The sequence below is a fragment of the Strongylocentrotus purpuratus genome, unplaced genomic scaffold, assembly GCF_000002235.5.
Source record: "Strongylocentrotus purpuratus isolate Spur 01 unplaced genomic scaffold, Spur_5.0 spur5_scaffold_11, whole genome shotgun sequence".
Classification (NCBI taxonomy): domain Eukaryota; kingdom Metazoa; phylum Echinodermata; class Echinoidea; order Camarodonta; family Strongylocentrotidae; genus Strongylocentrotus; species Strongylocentrotus purpuratus.
In genome coordinates, this window is record NW_022145596.1 from 2,566,721 (window position 1) to 2,587,429 (window position 20,709).

Consider the following 20,709-nt stretch of genomic DNA (forward strand, 5'->3'; position numbering starts at 1 on the left):
ACTTCGCTGCATGGCTGTAACAAATCATGATGACCCTCAAACTCATCAGACCTAACTGTGACATTAATCTTTGATGAGCCGCGGTAGCTAATGGTTGCTATGGTATAGGAGCGTCCGTGGTTACGTGGAGTAGGCACAGGGAAGCTAGATTGAGTCGTTACACGATTTTGGATGCTCAGATAAAAATGTAGGTTTTTGTTCAAATTTAAGATTCAGAACGTGCTCTGTCAATTCTTTGGATAAATCTGTAACAAAATGTAATGCTTTTGTGATAAAATATTGTCCCCTGACCATAAATATTTCAAAGTCCATTTATGAGGAGATGATAATCATATCCTTGGTCTTAAATCTGCGATGATGGGGGAAACGGGGGAACAATTGCCAAACTTGCCACCCCTTCCCTTGTTCTTCCTTTCTCCCCTCCTCTTCATCATCCCCGTCTCCTCCTCCTCCCTTCCTTCATCCTCCTCCTAATCCTCCTCATCCTCCTCCTCCTTCTGTTGAGATGAGCTAGTTGGGCAGTCAGAAAAAAGCCTCTACCAATGCCAGTATGAAGCTATATCACATTTTATTGTCGATACTCAATTAGCAGAACAGCACTGGCGTATTTCGATGGAGGCACATTCGCCCCATCCCGTCCGCCCTTTTTTTCTATATAGCATCCCGTATAAACACACCTCTCATAACGGTAGCCTTTATCTTATTAATCCCAAGCACTTATCCTAGCCTCAGTGATTCTGCTAAACAACGATGCTGGTCAAATTAAATTATGCATGTGAATGCACTTTCAGTGATCGAAAATAGAAATTATCAATTTTGAAATACATTAGGTTGAAAGCGTGTAACCATTGGTGCATATTCAATGTTCTAAAATGCTCTTATCGTTTAGGGATGGCACTTATAGATGACGGCGGATGTGTGCCGAGAAGGTGGATGGGTCGACGATAACCCTGGCAATAATGGTTTAATGTGATATGACTGTAATCCAAAAGGTTGTTATTTCTCTATCATTGACATTGGTAGGTATGGTCATCAAGGATCCTTATTCATCGATGTTTAGCATCAGTCAGTTTTTGACGATACACTTCCCGTTTTAGTGAGGGATGAGAGGGTATCCATGGATGCAAATTCATAGGAGAGCCCCCGATATGAAACAGAGGTAAAAAGAAAGTGCCCTCCAGTTCAACTTTTAAGAAAGATATTACTATTTGTAATCTCATAAACTCAAGTTTACAACAAAAAAAACAAACAAAAAAATCATTTAATGACTTTTTATCAACAATTTATCAGGGAAAACGACGTGAAATTGAGTTTCAACGAAAATACTTTTTCCTAATATTGATGTGGTGGACATAAGTGACTGCACTCCATAGATTCATTCATTTTTACAGTCGATGTAAATCTATTGGTAAGTATAAGTATGTTCAATTCATAATAAAATTACTATATCTTTAAAGGTCAGTGGTGTGATACACAAGAGTGTAACGTATAGATGAAATATTCAAGGCCTCTTTTTAAGTTGGACGTACAGCTAAAAAAAAATAATTATTGATACAAACACTTACCATTGTCAAATGAGAGATAAGAAAACAAACTATCTGTAACTCATATACAATGGTAAGACCAATTAGGGAGATATGTCTGAATAGACCATTGTATTGTTGTATACATGACCGAGGTCTTTTGTGTGTATATGAAGAATCGTCAAAATATTTCAGAAATGGACAGAATAACTAATTGGCTTGTTCAATACGAGCTTGGAATAACTGTCAATACTCAATGACAGTTGTATAAGCAATGTATTCTTATTTGATCAGGTAATGAACGATCATATTGAAGTATGATTGAGTTATTTTGAACAACTATCACAGGAACGAATCGCACTCGACATATCGACTGAATCAGAATAGTACCATAGCTCATTAGAAACGCATATGGTTTCGTATAAAAACACGTAATTGGAAATTTGGGAAATGAAAAGATCATGACGTTCAATAGGATTGTGAAAGCATGGCCCTACGAGAGAGAAGGACTGAACAAATATCATTCTACTTAAATTGAACAAATTTTTGTTGTGATGAAAAATAATTCATCCAAGTAAATGTAACCAATAAAAAAAGAAACGTATAATGAAATGATATTTATTCAAAACGTGAAATTTGTAAACAAGAATCACTTTTGATTGATTGATTGATTGATTGACGTCACGTCATGTGCCGTACGAAACACCATATGAAACCTTTAAATGTTATGCAAGTCTAATGTCCATATGTGCCGTTCTTCACGTCATGTGCGTACGAAACACCATATGAAACCTTTAAATGTTATGCAAGTCTAATGTCTATGATTTAAAATCGCCGTAATGTGTATTTTTGCAAATTCTATTTTCCGACTTTGGAAACATTTTAATAGAATTTTGTCAGATTTTGTTCACAATGCAATCAAGTTTACATTGTAATCTTTTAAAGTTATTCAAGTGATGCGACGTATACGTATAGAGCTGCCCAGCACGCCCAAGGAAGTATGTTGCAAATGAGACCAAGTAGTTAAACCGGTTGAAATTATGGAAACAATCGGGTTTTTTTTACCGGTTCTTGACTCTTCTTCATTGACTCCATAAAAAAAGGTTATAATTATATAAGTATTAAGCGTTGTAAATGTCGCATCGCAACAGAAAGTTAAAAAATACAAAAACAACATTGCAAGTATTTGAATAACATAAATCGGTTGATAAGCGAAAGTTTCAACAAATAAAAAATGTTGTAATTTGAGGGACTAGAAGCATCTCTTTTCTCACCTGGAAGCTCTATCAGAGACACATTCCCACCTTGGTTACCTTTAGATGCATCAGATCTTCCAGAATGTCCAAGGTTCCAACTATTTTAGCTGTATTTAAAATCCTGTTAATACAGTCCAGTCTATATATCACTTTCGAGTCTCGATAGACTCGAAATGGACTCGAGATCTCGAACTCACAGTCTCTACCTCAGAGCAGTATAATAATCAAATGTTCAGGGCACTTCACAAACAGCTCGTGGAAGGATGGATGCCACAGACAAGATAGAATACCAGTCCATTGATGATTATGTGAGGTCAAGTTCAAAATCCCACTACTAGACGGCTAATAAACACAATATATCAACACGTGGTTCCTTGTAATGCCCTGGGGGCAGAAAACTCATTCATAATCATCAACCAGTCGTCCTATAGACCGCCGCGCCGTACTCTCATCAAATGAAATTAGCATCTATCAAATTATGAAAAGTCCAAAATCACTCAACCGTGACCGATTGGAAAGCGAGCAGATATTGGCGCGGTCTAGCCATGGTCTAACCCAGCGAGAGGATGGAAGAGAGGTTGCTTTGGAGATCATTTACAGCGGCGTGGCGTTTTTCAAATAAAATGGGTAAAATTAGGGAGGCGTTGTTTTTGACAAAAAGGAGAAAGCTCTAGGATAATAGGCTCATATCGGCTGAAGGAAATCAGCTTTTGTGTTTTCATGGAGTTTCGCACGTGCTTTATTCACGGGCATCTGGTCACAAATAGAAGCGCGAGCCACGCGGATCTCCACCCCTGCCCTAGCCGTATCCCCCCCCTCTCTCTCTCTCTCTCTCTCTCCGTCTCTCTCCCCCTCTCTCGCTCTTTCTCTTACTCATTTGTCCCATCTCTAGCAAATTCATTCTTTTACATTTCCCCCCTTTTACAAAGGCGATACATGATTTTGTTTGTTTGGGTGCAGATGCTCGGTTATTGTATGTGGTATAGCTGACTCCGACATGAACTTACATCACACGATCATCATCCATGTATGACTGACTGACCTTGTAGAAAAAAGAATCTTCCCCTACTATTTCCCCTACTATTTCTGCCGCTGCAGTCCTGCAATTCGATCAGATCGTTACTACTTTTTTTCTGATATATTTTCGATCGTCGGTTAAAGAAGATTTGCTTGATAAAATGAAATATACCTTCTCTACGAAATGAGATTAAAGATAAAAAGAGATCTAGGGATATACTAGGGCTATTCTAGGCCTCTATATTCATCTAAATGCACCCATCTGCTAGACCTACACGTGCATCACAAATAACTTTATGGAACTTACACACTTCATCCAACAATAAACCTATCCATCTAAACGCAGAGAAAATTATGAAAATTAAACTAAATGTACCAAATTCTAATTTGATGAAATGATGCTAACAAGTGGGCAGTAAGACTCATTTTTTGCTCTCGCCACATTGACTAAACAGAGTATGCTTTCAATGATCTGTATTTTGTGGTAAAAGGGTTTTGTTGCTTTGCGTCTTGTTCCAGGATGCTCGTGGCTATTTTCAGGCTAGAGATGGCGCTATGAAACTTTGTTAAAAGGCCTGGGGAGGGTGACCGATTGTGAAATATACGAGGTCTATACATCTGTGTAACAGCTGATAATATATACAGACAAATTTACTATAAACTCGTCCCAAAAGCGTATTAAAACAAACAGAACATTCACAATGGTGTTTTTGAACTCGGAAAGTTTCTTCGCACAAAATTAGAGTCACCCCCCCCCCCACTATTGATTTGATTTGATTTGATTTTTTTTCCTTTTCTTCTGCATTCATGACTTTTTTTTGTAATCATACACTTTTTCGATAACAATAATAATATAAAGTTCAATAAGTATTTTCCTAAAAATGAATCATAAATAAGCAAATACATATATATATATATATATATATATATATATATATATATATATATATATATATATATATATATATAAATTGTTATTTTCAAAAACGAAATGATAAACTGTCATAAATACTAAATTTCCTCAAGCATTATAAAACATTATAAAATTATTTGCGGAAGAAGGACTGTCATTGTAAGCAGATTGCTTGATAATACGACAGCCCCAGACAAAACTCATGAAATATTAATACATTTATTAAGTAGAAACGGATAGGTAATTGAAAATACAGGGTTCATTGTTGAACACTGATAAAAAGTTTTTTTTTAAATAAAAGCAGACTGTTTTTTAGGGGGATGATTGTCCTCGGGGGTAGTTGTTCAATTGTTTATTTTTTTTGGTATTTTTCGTGTATACTTGTAGTTTTTCTTCTCCATTACGCCTTGAACACATTAGTCATGTGGAGTTGGCGCATTGCACTATACTTTATATTATTATTATTTATTTTTTTACAGGGGGTAGTTGTCCGCTACGCCCTGGTCCACCGTTCAACCACAGGATGACAGCTTGGGTCTTGAGCTGGGTAATTATTCTGGGACTCAAAAAACCTGTAGTGTAGAAAATCGTTTGTAATTAGTTTTAGTTTTGTTGTTTGTGCTTGCCATGCTTGCTTGCTTGTTCGAATGTCTAACAATTTGGAGTATAAATTTACATTTACATTTTTTTTAATTTTTTTTTTTGGGGGGGGGGGGTATTTTCTCTTAATTTTTTGTGGATCATAGATCCCTCAGTCTGCATGAATGTAATTTCAATATTATTTTTCTAATCGTACACTTGAAGTTGTTTCTTGCACCTTTCCTCCCTTTCCCACGTAATCCCCCCCCCCTTTCTGGTGCAGTTAGAGTTCATTCATATGTGATTTGTGATGTAATGTTTTGTATCAGAGCGAATTATGCCACGATTATACCATTTAAACAAGCAGCAAAGAAAAAATGTTTGCATGCCTTGTTCGCGAACTCCTCACCTCTTACCAGATCCTAGCTATGGGGCGCCAAGTGTTACCCTAGATTTTTGGTAGCTCTCTCGTGCATTCTCTGAGATGCCACACAGCACTGACGTGACTGGCGACGTGGACCATATTTTTTATTATGAAAAACTGTCAAAATTATTGTTAGAAGGCTCTTTTCTTTCGTTTTATCTCTACTAGTTGCACTTATACTACAAAAAGTGAGTATTATTACCAGATATTCAAATAACTTTACCCTGAAAAATTATATTACTTGAAACGTAGCGCCCCACGTACTGAGATTGGTGTGGGACTGGTTCTTAATTCTTGGGAGCAGGGGGGGGGGGGGGGGGGGGGGGGTGGGAGGGTTACGACTTACGGTTACGGACTATTAAACAAGTAACATGTTAGGGGTTGGTAATCATAGAATATATATATATATATATATATATATTGTCGTACTATCATGTTGTATTTTGTATTTTTTCCTTTTATTTGAAAAGAAAAGGGGACAAAATTGTAAAAAGTATTAGTCTAGGTCTAGTCTAGGGTCTAGTCTACGAGTAAGAATTTATTTTCATCCCTCTATTAAAAGTATTAGGGAGGCCAATACCCTGACATAAGGCTTCTAGGCCTACGATTTGTGCGCCCGTCGTTCAGTTAAAAGAATTGCCAGAAAGAAAAAAAACAATAAAAATATCTATTGAATAAAATATATAACAAAAATACAAATACACTCCACAACATTACCTTTACCTTTACCCGAGATTCTGGAAGAATGCTGTGTTCTCAGCAGTCGGGCTTCCAGTTCAATTTCCTTTTCTTCCTTCTCGTAGTTGGGTGTCCTCTTGGTAAGTGTCTGGCTCAGTTCTGCGTCGGGTATTCTACTCATATGGGGAGCAGAAACGCTTGTCCTTCCATACTCGATCCAGTCTGGCTTTAAAGGCATTCACCGTGGTAGCAGTGACCACCTCTTCAGGAAGTGTGTTCCAGTCATTGACGACACGTTGGCTGAATGCATCCTGTCTAATCTTCGTTGAGCATCTTTGTTTTACGATCTTTAGACTGTGGCCTCTTGTGTTGCTAGTCGAGTGTTCAAAGAAGGTATCAACTGGGATGCGTTCAAGTCCATGGATGATTTTGAAAACCTGAATCATGTCGCCTCGCCGTCTGCGATATTCGAGGGAGGGAAGGTTGAGCGCCCGAAGTCTCTCTATGTAAGGACGGTTGCGGATGTCATAAATCATTTTGGTAGCTCTCTTCTGCACCCTCTCTATGGTTTTGGAGTCTGTCTTGAAGCGAGGGTACCATATGGAATCTCCGTAATCTATGAGAGGTCTGACAAGGCCTTTGTACAGCTTTGGAATTGTGGACCTGTCTCTGCACTCAAAGCTGCGACGGATGCAGGAGAGTACTCCGTTGGCTTTCTTGACAGCATATGCCACATGGTTATGGAACTTTAGCTCGTCATCAATGAGGATGCCGAGGTCTTTCTCCTCTGATGTAGCTTCAAGGACATCATCTCCAAGGGCATAGATGTGTTTGACGTTTCCTGGGCCTATGTGTAGTACTTTGCACTTTTGTGTGTTGAAGTGCATTTGCCATGTATTGCTCCATTCCATTAGTGCATCAAGGTCAGATTGGATTGAGCACAGATCATCTTTGGTGGATGCTTTGCCATACAGTTTAGTGTCGTCAGCATAGATCTTGACAGACCCTTGAAGTCCATCTGGTAGGTCATTGATGCACAAGACAAACATTGTTGGGCCGAGAACACTACCCTGCGGCACTCCGCTCCTTACTTTTGTCCAGTCAGATAATTTATCATTGACTCTAACTCTCTGGCATCTACCTTGGAGGAAGTCTGCTATCCATTCCTTAATTTGGCCACATATACCGTATGTCTCAAGTTTTGATAGAAGGCGAAGGTGAGGTACACTATCGAAAGCTTTCTTGAAGTCTAAGTATACCACATCAATAGGGGTTCCTTTATCCAGCATCTCAGTCCATGCCTCCATGACAGTCAGAAGCTGTGTCACACAAGAGCGTCCTGGAACAAAGCCATGCTGTTCATCACACAGTAGGTCATTTTCCATCAGGTGGGCAACTATCTCATCTCGAATTAGTGACTCCAGAATTTTGCATGGTACTGATGTCAAGCTGATTGGTCTGTAGTTCTTAACATCCATCTTACTGGCTTTTTTGTGGACAGGTACCACATGACTGACCTTCCATGCACTTGGTAGTTTGCCTTCCTTCAATGATGCATTGTAGATTATGGAGAGGGGCTCTGAAACTGAGGCGGCTGTTTCTTTTAGAACGCAAGGGTGAATGCCATCAGGTCCTGCACATTTGTACTTTGACAGGTGGACAAGCTTCTTATAAACATCATCTTCAGAGATTGAGATAGATGTCAATGTCTCTCCTTTGTGTCTTGGTGGGAGTTTTGGAATGTGCCCTTTATCCTCATCAGTGAATGTAGTGGCGAAAAAGGTGTTCAATGCATCCGCTTTTCCTTTATCAGTTGATATTCGTTCACCGTCTGGAGTTCTGAGTTCGCCTAGTCTGCAAGAGGTTTTGAGTTTGCTATTTGTATACCTCCAGAATGCCTTGGGATTTGATTTCACATTCATAGCCAGGTCTTTCTCAAAATTCCTACATAACTGCTTGGTCAGAGTTTGCAGCTGCTTGGCTAATCTCCTTGCTCTCATAATGTCCACAGGATGTTTGGTCCTCTGTGCCTCTTTCCAAGCTCGATGTTTCTGGCTTTGTTTCCTCAGTGCCTCTCTAGTCATCCATCTCTGTTTCTTTCTGCGGTGTTTGGGTTTTGACTTCGGTATGAACTTCTCCATTTTTTCAGTCAGGGTGACTAAAAAGAACTCCCAAGCATCCTCTACACTTTTATTCTCCAATTCAGATTCCCACTCGATTTGGTCTAGCTCTTTACACATATCATCATACTGCCCTCTGTAAAACTGGAGGTGAGGAGTTGGGGTGTGGGTGTCTGGTGTGTATACTGTAAGGCCAAAGAGGATTCCAATATGATCACTTCTTCCAATTCCAGGTACATAGTCTATGTGGTTGATCATGCCGTCCTCGTTCGTGAAAACCAGATCTAGCATACTGGAACGCTGGCCTTCTCTGTATCTGGTATGTTCCCCAATGTGTTGGTGTAGATAACAGTCAGCGACAGTTTCAAGGAACTCCTGTTCAGTATGGGACCTTGCCCTTCCAAGCTTCCAATCAATGTTGGGATAGTTGAAGTCTCCTGCTATTAGGACATGGGAGGAGTTGATTGATGTGACTTGTGTAAATGCTCGTTTCAGTTCCTCATGGTTGTCTAGTGATGGGCTTCTGTACATGCATCCAATCAGTAGTTTGTCTGAGCCTCTTAGAGTAATTAAGATCCACACTGACTCATGGAAACTGTGCTGCAAATCACATTCACCGACAAGGTGGTAAAGATCTCTTGCGATATAAATTGCAACTCCTCTATTTCCATCCTCCAGATTGCAGTGCAAATCATATCCCTCTAAAATGAAGTCTCTATGTGTAAGGGGGTTTTGGTGGTTCTTAGGGAAAACTTCTGTCAGCAAGACAAGATCGACGTCATGTGATTGTAGAAGAAGAAGTAGCTCGTTTCGTTTGTTCAGAAGTGAGTCACAGTTTGTGTAGAAGATTTGTAGCTTCCTATCTCTGAGTTTCCTTTTGAACTTGCTTTGTTTACCTCTATCTGTATCAGTATCTCCGTCTCTTCCATCATGACTGTGATCACCATTGACAGAGCTATTATCATCATCATTACTCTCCAAATTAATTTGAGTGCTGTCATCTTCACTGTCACTTTCAGTGAAAAAATCAGAGCTTTCTGACATCAGGCTTGAGTTCATGTGGTCAGTACTTCTCATGGGACTTCTGTAACAGCTTCTTCTCTCATCATTGTCACTATATCTCTCAGTACTTTCATCTTCTTGTATTACACCTTTCTCGTTATCAGCTTTAACAATATTGGTGATATTCCCCTCTCCCAAATCTCTGATACTCATGTCAATGTGGGATTGCTGACATGAGGGAATCCTGTTACATGTACACATGTCATTTTTGTAGTATCCCTTTGCTTTAAAAATGTCCCTTGTGACATTATTATTATCAGCACTGCTGCTCTTCATTTCACTTCCTATTTGTATTGGATATCTTGTAGCTGGTTTTGAAAGATTCTTGCAATTCCATTCAGCAGTTTCTTTTACTGCTGTATTACTGTGGGGTGATTGCAGATTGTAGTCTGTGTATTGATGTGTTAGCTGACCATCTATTACTAGGGCTCCTGTTCTATTTGAGTCTATACGTTGCATTTGATTCAGGCACTTGTAGTTGACCAGCTTTGCACAGGAGTCATCACTTATCTTGTTGCATTTCTCATGTTTGCCGCGTCTATGCTCATACCTCTCATCATTGTTAAAGTCTGTTTTCTCTTTCCTTGTAGCACTTTTCATTTGTTCGCCCTCTGCATACACAAATTCATACTCTGCTTCTGTTTCTTGATATTGCGGTAATCTTTCCTTATCTTTCATGGAGTCTTTCATTGTTTGCTCTAGTCAGATTAAAGCAGGATGCTCCTTTCCTTGTGAATGGGGGTGTTTTCTGCTCTCACTACTTGTTGTTTTTGTCATCATTTCTCCACCTTCCATCTTTTCTCCACCTTGCATCTCTTCTGCATCATGCTTCTTTTCTGTACTGTGCACCTTTTCTGCCCTTTGAACATTCTCTGCAACTTGGGTCTTTTCTGCACCTTGCATCTTTTCGGCTCCATACATATTTTCTGCACCTGGCATCTTTTTGGCTCCATACATCTCTTCGGTTCCATGCATCTTTTCTGCACCTTGCATCATTTTTACATCTTCCATCTTTTCTGCACCATACATCTTTTCTGCACACTGCACTTTCTCTGCAAGTTTTATCACCTCTGTACCTTGCAACTTTTCTGAAGGAACATCAAATTTGGAAGTGGTAGACTTCCTTTGCCTTTGTGTTATCTGCTCTGCATTCACATCTTCATTGATTGAAGTGGGTATCCTTGGAGACATTGAGGTACCTATAAAAGGAGATGCTTGGTAACGTTTGGTTATTCTCCCTTTTCTAATTATGCAGTCTTCACCCATGTCTCTCCTTGTTTTCAGCTCCTTGCGCAATTTCCAGTGGGCCTCTCTCTCTGCTGGGGTACGATCATGGTCAATAAATATCATGTTATACTCAGAATGACTTCTCAGTTTCCTTGCCTTGGATAAAATTCCTTCTCTTGGTGCATCCACTTCGACAAGCAGCACTCTGGGCCTGGTTTTGTCCTGCATTTTATGTCCAAGCCTCACAGCCTGTCGGACAACAACATTTTCAATCATGAGTGCATTGCTGATAAGATTTTGTACAAATTGTCCATCATAATCACAGATCTGTTTAACAGTCTTTCACCATTTTTTGACGATTTGCCCCCCCCCCCACCCCCCACCCCAAAAAAAGATTGGCCACCAAAAATCTGCTCTTATCTGCACATGGAAAGAGTCCTGATTTTGTTAGCGCTCTTTGTGGATTGTTTTTATTGGCCGGGTTTATTACAGGAAATATCAAGACTATAGCGATTACTCTAGATCTAGGCGCGCTCGGCTGTTTTTGCTAAATTTAGAGGGATAGTTTGCAAGGTTCATCATGTGCAGGATTGGGTGATTACGAAAACACTTAGAGTAAAGTAGCCCGTTTTCGGCCACTTAAGACAAAATCCTATTTTTACGACCCTTTACTTCCTATTTATTATCATTTTTTGTTCAAATCATGAAGCAAATATTATTATTATTTAAACAAAACAAGAATCCCAGAAAAAAATCACGAATTGCCATGACAATATTCATTTCAATTTTCACTGTTTCGGAGTCAGTTTTCGGCATAGCGTACCAGTTTTCGGCCGCATGTACAAAGTCAATAGGAAGCGCGCGCACGCACCGTGCGTTTCCGCGCTGATCTATAGCACTAGCGGGCGGAGCAGATATCCCACGCCGGAGCTCCCCGGAGCTCGCCAGGCCGAAAACTAGTACTGTGGTGATCGGATATTGGAATCTGAATTAGACAGAGATATCGTGTGTGCGTTGCGGTGTGCGGCTGCATTGATTTAATACATGCGATGAGATACTTTTGAGCTTGCGACTAGCACAAAATCGGGCTCTAAATCTGAAAAATACTTGAAATAAACCTCATTTTATGGTACCCATATTTCTTACAGACACGCGTAAGATACTCAATTTTTCAGATTCGGGTAGCGGGACCGCCGATTACATCGCTAAAATGTGATATTTTAGGATATATTTTTCATTGCAAATGTGGTTCTTCAGTGACACTGGCATGGTATGGTATGTGTGGGATATGTGTTATGCTATTATGCAATGTATTTTAGAGTGATTTTACCTTGCATCCAACCAATCGGCCGAAAACTGGAGTTGGCCGATTACCGGCTCCTTTACTCTAAAGGTACTTAGTAACATTGTGATGGTTGATTTCACAAATCTGTTGAATCGGGATGCAAAACACATAAAATTATGTTTGTATGTATGGATTATCCGACTACGATGCCCGGAATCCGAAATAAATTCACGCAATATGAAGATTTTTAACAAAGTTCAACGGGTTTTTGAACGGGCGTCGATGTGCGGCGCTTCTGAATCTAACCCAACCCTTTTTCCATGAAAAAAAGACATAAAAACAGGTTATAAAAAAATCTGTCAACACTTAAATGTCTGGAATGGAATATATAGAGCCATTTTATTGCTTTGTGAGATTTCCATTCACCTAAAATGTAATTAAATTGTAATAATATAGTTGGAGAATTAAGGAATCGATCGGATCAGTTTTTCCCAATTTGTACCATGAATAATGGTCCGTTTTCGCTCAAATTTTCAGATTATCTTTAATTTTACATCTAGCATTGAAGCCACTGCCTTAGCACCACTATCTCTCATCTGAACAATATTACAAAGTCCCTTTAAGATTTTGTTTACACAACTCTTCAAACAGGCAAATTGATGTCAATTAAGGCTTGGTGATATCAATATCTCATTTCATATTTAATATCACCAAGCCCTAAAGGCTAGACTGCCTTAGGTGATAGATCAACCTCTCATAGCAGCCTCACGGCTTTTGGAATTTTACTCAAAATTAACATTTCTTACCGGTATTGACACCTGAATATAATAATATAAGCCGATGCTAAAAGCAATATAATCATCATGTAGTTGTACCAAAGAGACCTACTCAAAATAAGTTTTATGATACTTTTATTGATTTTTTTCTTTTCTTTGTCACCTCATTCAGACATGATCCTGTTGCTAATTATAGCATTTCCAGTTCTACTGGCTATGGTGCTGTTCATGGCTCTTCGGCAAAAAGTTGAGAATGTGCGCCATTCCAAACTAACTCATCTTTCTAAGCCAGGTCCAGATGGGAAGAAACCCATCACTATTGGATTCTTTCATCCCTACTGTAATGCTGGTGGAGGTGGAGAGAGGGTATTATGGTGTGCAATCAGAGCTTTACAAACCAGGTACATATCGTTTAAAGAGAAGGTTGAGTTCTGGGAAGAGGTGAAAAATAATTTGTGAACATTACTCATTCTTATTATGCAAGTATGGAAGAACATCAGTTAAGACATGTTCCCAGAAAAGCATGGCTCTTCAAATGCCTTCATATTCTAAATATGCATGTAACATCGTAAAAATCGGGGGCCGGCTTTTTACGCCACGTGTTCGTGTAGTCCCATATACATCTTTCTGTGCAAGTGTTTGTAACTTTACCAAGACTTCGCCACATTTCTTATCATTTTGATGATTCCAGAACCTTGCAATACACACAAATTCTTATATGCTAGATGATCAACCTTTTCTGGTCGGTTCCACACCGTTTCTTTCACAATGCAATCGCATGACCAGAACTCCACTTCATCTTTAAAACAAAACCTATCAGTACGTTTCTTAACCCCAACCACAGATTTGAAGGATAATACAGGTTTTCTGTGTATATTTCATTCTGAATAAAACGGACAAATTATCTCCCTGTACAACATGAGAATAAAGGAAAGATTTAATCAATGGAATGAATTTAGATATGGGACTCTACCAGAAGATTTTCCTGAATTTGATGAAGTGCTAGAGTTTCTGCTCTTCCTAATTTAAAGGTACCGGTAATGCAAAGTTTGGGGAAATTTTGAAAACGGATGGCTAGTAATTCTTTATAATTTTGATATAATTTGATGCATCTGCCTTTGAGAAAATTGAATAATCATAATTTACCGGTGCTCCCAGGAAATTTCAAATATTTCAAATAGCGCCTAAGGACATTCCATGGTAGCTACGACCATGACAATCTCAGAATATGCAGTTCTGATATATAATTTTCAAACAGGAAAAGCAAATCGGTCCATTATAGTCAAGAAACATTTTTTTAAAGCTATAGTAATATCAGTCTTGAGAGGGAGCTATACAACATAAAGAGTTATTATTTACAATTTCATATCTTTAGACTCAATTTGAACCGCAACAACGATCATTGAATATTTTTAAATCGCATATGCTTCCAATATGTTCATTTGAACTGAATTCATGACCCCATACCAAAACTTTGTATTACCTTTAACTAGTTGAATAAATACTACGGTGTGCCAAACTAACACTGGAAAACACTCTGTCCCTCAGATAGTAGTAGGGGGATACCCCAGTGTAGTGATCCACCTGCACATCCCAATCAGTTGTAGGGACCTGTCAGTTGCAGTTCGCTTTTCCCCTCCCAGGCACAGGTGATGCCAAATACTTAGTAATAATGAAGAAAATGGGTTTGCCACCATAAATTTACTGGCTGTTTTTGATAAAAAATCATGAAAGGTTAACAACTTATTATTTATTTGCTATTCATCGTTAATGCTTGTATTGTTTTCATTTATTTTTTTGTACCATACAGATATCCTCATATTCAGTGTGTAGTGTACTCTGGAGACATAGATGCAACAGGGAAGGAGATTGTAGAGAAAGCTAAGCAGAGATTCAACCTTACCCTTCCCAGACCTGTAGAGTTTGTGTTCCTAACCAACCGATTCCTTGTTGAAGCCAAGACCTACCCATTCCTAACTCTTCTTGGGCAGAGCTTGGGTTCTATGCTTCTAGGAATGGAAGCCTTGTTCAAATTTGTGCCTGATGTGTACATAGACACCATGGGGTATGCCTTCACATTGCCCTTGTTTCGCTTTCTTGCAAAGTGCAGGGTCGGTTGCTATGTCCACTACCCAACCATCAGCACAGACATGTTGTCAAGAGTAGCTGCAGGTACTGTTTCATACAACAACCCAGGATTTGTGGCACGCAACCCAGTACTCCGCAAGCTCAAGATCCTATATTACAAGGCGTTTGCTTTCATCTACGGACTAATGGGTGCAAGATCGGATGTGGTCATGGTGAACTCGTCTTGGACTCATGGCCATATCAATGAAATCTGGGGAGCTTCCACTGGACCTAGCATTGTTTATCCACCATGTGATACCAAAGAATTCACAAGTCTAAAAATCATTCCTGATGAAGAGAAAACCACCAAAGTCATTGCGTCGGTGGCGCAGTTTCGTCCTGAAAAAGACCACGCGCTGCAAGTGAAATCCTTCTCCAATTTAATGAATAAACTCTCGGTGGATGAAAAGAGTGTGGTGAGACTGGAGCTGATCGGGGGCTGTCGCAATGCTGGAGACGAGAGTAGAGTAGCTGATCTGAGGGCGCTGGCTTCATCTCTGGGTGTTGCAGATCATGTAGACTTTCTGCTTAATATTCCATTTGAAGATCTCAAGTCACATCTAGCTGGGGCCACAATAGGACTACACTCCATGTGGAATGAACATTTTGGCATCGGTAATAAAAGTTGTTGCTCTTCTTTCTTTCTTTTTTTCTTATTTCTATCTTCTGCCTCCCCATTTATTCAATGTTATCTCCCTATCTTTTAAAATGTGTTTGGTCACTGTAGTAAAGGTTGGCTGTAATTATTTCAACACATTGCTGTTGAAATATCTTTTGGGATTTATATTCTGTTATTTTATAATGCAACTTTTTGTCAATACACTAAGCTGAAGAGGTCCAACATTTTTAGATAAAAGTAATTATATCACCAAGTAATACAATTAATGGAAATGAAATGTTATGAATCCATAAAGGAAATTTATCCAGATTCTTGCGTTTAATTTTCCATGATTGAAATTCACACAATGACACATAAACACCCTTTTCTCCATAAGTCCAAGTGATATAGACTGTGAGGGCATTGTATGCGTTAATCATAAGATGTGTAAACGGGTGTAGCCTATGAAAGTTTGCTAATAGCTAACACAATTCTGCTTCAGAAATTTGATCCATGATATTGACACTAGCCATTGAACAGGTGTTCATATTTAATCACAACTGTTTACTATCATTACATATAATTGCATACCGGTAGATTAGATGGGTGTGTTGTGCTCTTGCTCCTTCAGAATAGACTCTGTGCATAGAAGATCATACTGATTTTGAATGAAGTTTCATAAACATTGTAGAATATTACCTTTTAGTGTAGTTTCTTCAGTATGGCTATGATGATTACTCCTTTATATATTTTTTTCTTCATTTTTACACATCTTTACTTACACAGGTGTGGTAGAGTGTATGGCAGCTGGTAACATCATTGTTGCCCACAACTCTGGGGGTCCTAGGATGGACATCGTGGTCCCTCACCAAGACCAGCCAACAGGGTTTTAGCTGACACCGAAGAGGGTTATGCTGACACCATGCTGAAAATTCTAAGAATGACCTCTGAAGAAAGGATGAAGATTAGACTCGCTGCCAGGAGTTCTGTCGATAGATTCTCTGAGAAGGAGTTTGAAAAATCTTTCCTTGCAGCTTCAGAAAAACTTTTTGATTAGTTTATGAACAATGTTTTAATAATTTATTATCAAAGCTATATAGTAATACTTCTATTTTTTAAGATTTCTGTTTGTGTAATTGACTACAGAGACCTGATAATTTGTCAGAGAAATTGATTCTTATGGTTTTATCGATAATTTCAATTTATATAAAGAAGAGAAATGATTAACAATTATTATCTAATTACTTTTCTTTGATTTATTGAAAAGCATCAATGCTCATAATGTGATTTTGATTGTAATTGACTATGTTTTGACTCTCATTGCATGAGAATCACCCAGGCCAGGAATTGTATTACTACTCCTGCTACTACTACTACTCTTACTATATCTTGTGTACCCAGGGTAGCCTCATCAGTGATTATTACTGTTCTTCCTCAGTGTCCTGAATATTCCAAGTATTACCATTGCTTTAGCATGATTACCATGCAGTGCAAACAAAATATACACAGGAACTGAGAGTAATGTTTGTTTGTTTGTTTGTTTTATTTCCGTATAAAAGACATCATGCATTCAGTAATATAATAACAAATAGAATAATGAATAACAAGATAAAATAAATGGCTGGATAGCCCATATTCAGCGGTATCATTATGATACCGCTGGTCTTCCATGGGGACCAGCTTCTATGGGACCAGTTTCTATGGGAAATTTAAAAACCTTGAGTCATGTTTTGAGTGAAATATAAACGTTGCTACTTACTACCAAGGAATTCTTCCTTTTTTCTTCTAACAAAAATATAGGAGCAAACGGGTTAAAATTTAGACTCAATTATATATATGTATATATATATATATATATATATACATACACATTCTGCATGAAATTGAATGGTTGAAGTGCCTGAATCAAAATTGAATAAAGACAATTATCAACCGTATCAGACATCTGAGCAGGGCAATTTTCGAATGTTATTGCCCTCAAGGTTTAATGGATAAGCCAACAAAACTACAGGCGAAAAAAATATTATTGACTGCTCAGAAAAGTCATGTGTAATTTGCCGGTCAATAATATTATACCGTAAACCAATGAACAAATATTATTGCCCGATCTTAAAAGTCAATGGGAAAATGTGTGTCAAACTAGTGTGCAATAATGTAGATCCAATTGTAATTTTCATTGCGCATCTATTATGCGTATGGAAAAATGCGCACTTTATTGCGATGTAATAATCACACCCAAGGCACACTGTTTGCAGTGTATCTAAAATTTTGTCAAGCACTGGATGCACAGTGCTGGTATTACAATGTTTTTGCAACTTTTCAAGCTAGGAAACCCTGTGCAGTGTAGGCTACTGTATTTTACATAAGTTAAGAGTATAATTATGATAATAAGAGTTTCTTGTTTGCTCTAGATGTCTGATGTGGTTAATAATAGTAATATTGACTGCCTAATTCAGGGCAATACAACTTGTCATATATCACCCTCACCTTCGGTGCGGGCGATATATTACTTCATTGCTGGTTACATTCCATGGAATATGTAAAATCTATATTTAAGTGTGCACTATTCTTCTGATTATCTCTTTTAGTATTTCTAAATTTTGATAAAACTCTTCCCATTTGTGCTAATCTCAAAATCAAACATATAGATGCATTTAAAAAAAAATATAAACCCATATTCAAAATAAGTTTACAGAAAATATATATATATTATATCAATGGACTAACTCTACCTGGCCTAAAATTACTGTGTGTTATGAATACTGGCCAGAATTATTTTGGAAGAAATCAACCAAACAGGAGAATATATAACTTCAGAATTTTAACAAATAAATTGCAATTGATTCTCATCAATTTAGTTTAGTAATGAACATTGAAATGTCAAGAACTTGTCATCTTAAGAAAACTGCCATTTATTATGAAGGAAAAAAAAATATGTTGCTAATCAATTCTTATTTATATACGTCTGTGCACCAGTATTTAGAATTTGCAGCTCATTACACTCTGATACTATCATGATTTATTTGTCATATTTGAATTACAAAAATGAATAAAATACACCAATGTCAATTGTTATTGATGTACATATGTTGCTGTTGTGTTAAGTTGTTATGTTAGGTCTTAGTTCTCCTTTAAAGAATTACATACTTCTGAAGGTTTTAAAAAAAAAAAAAAAAAAAAAAAATATATATATATATATATATATATATATATATCTAAAAAACACAAGGACAAGTCCACTCGAAAAATAACTTACTTTCAATAAAAGCAGAAAAATCAGACAAACCAATCAAAAAAAGTTTGAGCAAAATCGGATAACTATTAAGAAAGTTATGAATTTTTGAAAAAGTATATAAAACTATGGAACAATGAGAATCACAACACAAATTGCCAAGATGGTTATCAGTTTGTGATGTCATGTTGTCACTATTTATCAATTGCTCTATATGGTTTAATCCCATTAATTTCCCTTTTTATTCCCCAAAACTTAATTTCCCTATGCCTTTGCCCAGGTTATATGATTTGTATCCTATTGCGTGCATGACATTTCACAAAATCTTTTATGTATTTTGAAGAATTTATATTATTTTCTGAATATTGTATATTCATATTTATTGATTTTCATATAAATAGTTTACCAAAATTCACATTTTTCATGATTTAACTGGAAAAAATTAATCTATATTAGTGCATCCACACAAAAACATATCACTATTAATCTAACTTGGATGTTGGTGTGAAGAAATAAGATTCTTAAGGAGAAAATAGGAAATTTATATCATTAATATAAAGAAAATAATTGGTGGATAGTGAGGACATGATGTCACAAACTCATGAGTGGGTTGCCAATTTGTCTAGTGATTTTCAAAGTTTTTAATGTCATTCAAAATTCATAACTTTCTTATTAGTTATCCGATCTTGCTCAGACTTTTTTTGATCGGTTAGTCTGATATTTCTGCTTCTATTGAAAGTAAGTTATTTTTGGAGTGGACTTGGGCTTTAAAGATAAAGACCAGTTATGGTCATGCGATTGCATTGTGAAAGAAACGTGGAATCGATCAGAAAAGGTTGATCATCTAGCATAGTATTGTGTACTGCAAGGTTCTGGAATCATCAAAATGATAAGAAATTTGACCCAGTCTTCGTAAAGTTACAAGCACGGTACACAGAAATATGTATTTGGGACTACGCACACGTGCGTGACACGTGCGTTTATCTCTCACACACCAATAGATAAACGAATTTACCAAATATATCAATTAGTAGGCGGTTTCCTGGCAAAATTTGTATCATCATGTATTAGCCGAAAGCATATTCTTTCACATGATTGGGAATGAGAGCTTCCATTTCATTTTTTGAAATTTGGGCATTTCTAATACTAGTCTTTACCTTTAACAAACTTTGTTTTGACTAAAAGAAACATGGTGAAAGTGAGGAAACTTGGAAGAAGATTCACCATGTTGAGCAATTCTATTGGTTGATCAAGTTACCCCCCAAAAACTGATGTTTTTTTATTTAGTTCGGCATTCTTTATGTTCTGACAAATACAGTTCAAGTCTCAAATCCCACCTTGATTAGTAACTCCAGTCATCTAGGCCAATCATTTAGGCCAAAGTGAATTACCCACACAAATACATTTGACCATGCATACAAATTGATATCTCTAAGCTACTTGATTATCCTATCATAAAAATGATATTAAAAATATTCACAGTAGGAAATTCTGAAATGGAAAGAATGAGAGGAATTGAATGGGGAAACTGAAAATGATGGAGAGAGGAGGGAGGAGGCATGGCAGAGAGGGGGAGTTTGGATAAAAGAGACATTAAAGATTGATCTCATTTTATTCATCAAGTATGTGCATATTTATTTCATGAAATAAATGTAGCAATATTTAACAGGATGACCGAAAGCTTATATTACAAATGTCAAATGAGGTCCTGATAATAAAGTTTAGATAATTGATTTAAGTCACTGGTATTCTTTTTAAAAGACGGTTATAATATAACACGTAAGCAAGTCATAACTTTTTGAAAACGTGGGAATTTTTTCGGGCAATGTTTACAAACAAAGCGCGCAACCGCGCGCTCACCGGCGGGAGAGGTTAATGAACTTTGTTCTGGG

At 37.6% G+C, this 20,709-nt stretch overlaps 1 protein-coding gene across 1 annotated transcript; it reads left to right on the forward strand.

The window, feature by feature from the left end:
• Nucleotides 1-5,740: 5,740 nt before the first annotated feature.
• Nucleotides 5,741-16,796, forward strand: LOC582224 (GDP-Man:Man(3)GlcNAc(2)-PP-Dol alpha-1,2-mannosyltransferase). Its single transcript, XM_030980352.1, is given in 5 exon segments — nt 5,741-5,900; nt 13,033-13,261; nt 14,671-15,602; nt 16,372-16,443; nt 16,446-16,796. Coding segments are annotated over 4 exon segments (1,428 nt in total). The 5' UTR covers nt 5,741-5,900; nt 13,033-13,034; the 3' UTR covers nt 16,643-16,796.
• Nucleotides 16,797-20,709: the final 3,913 nt, after the last annotated feature.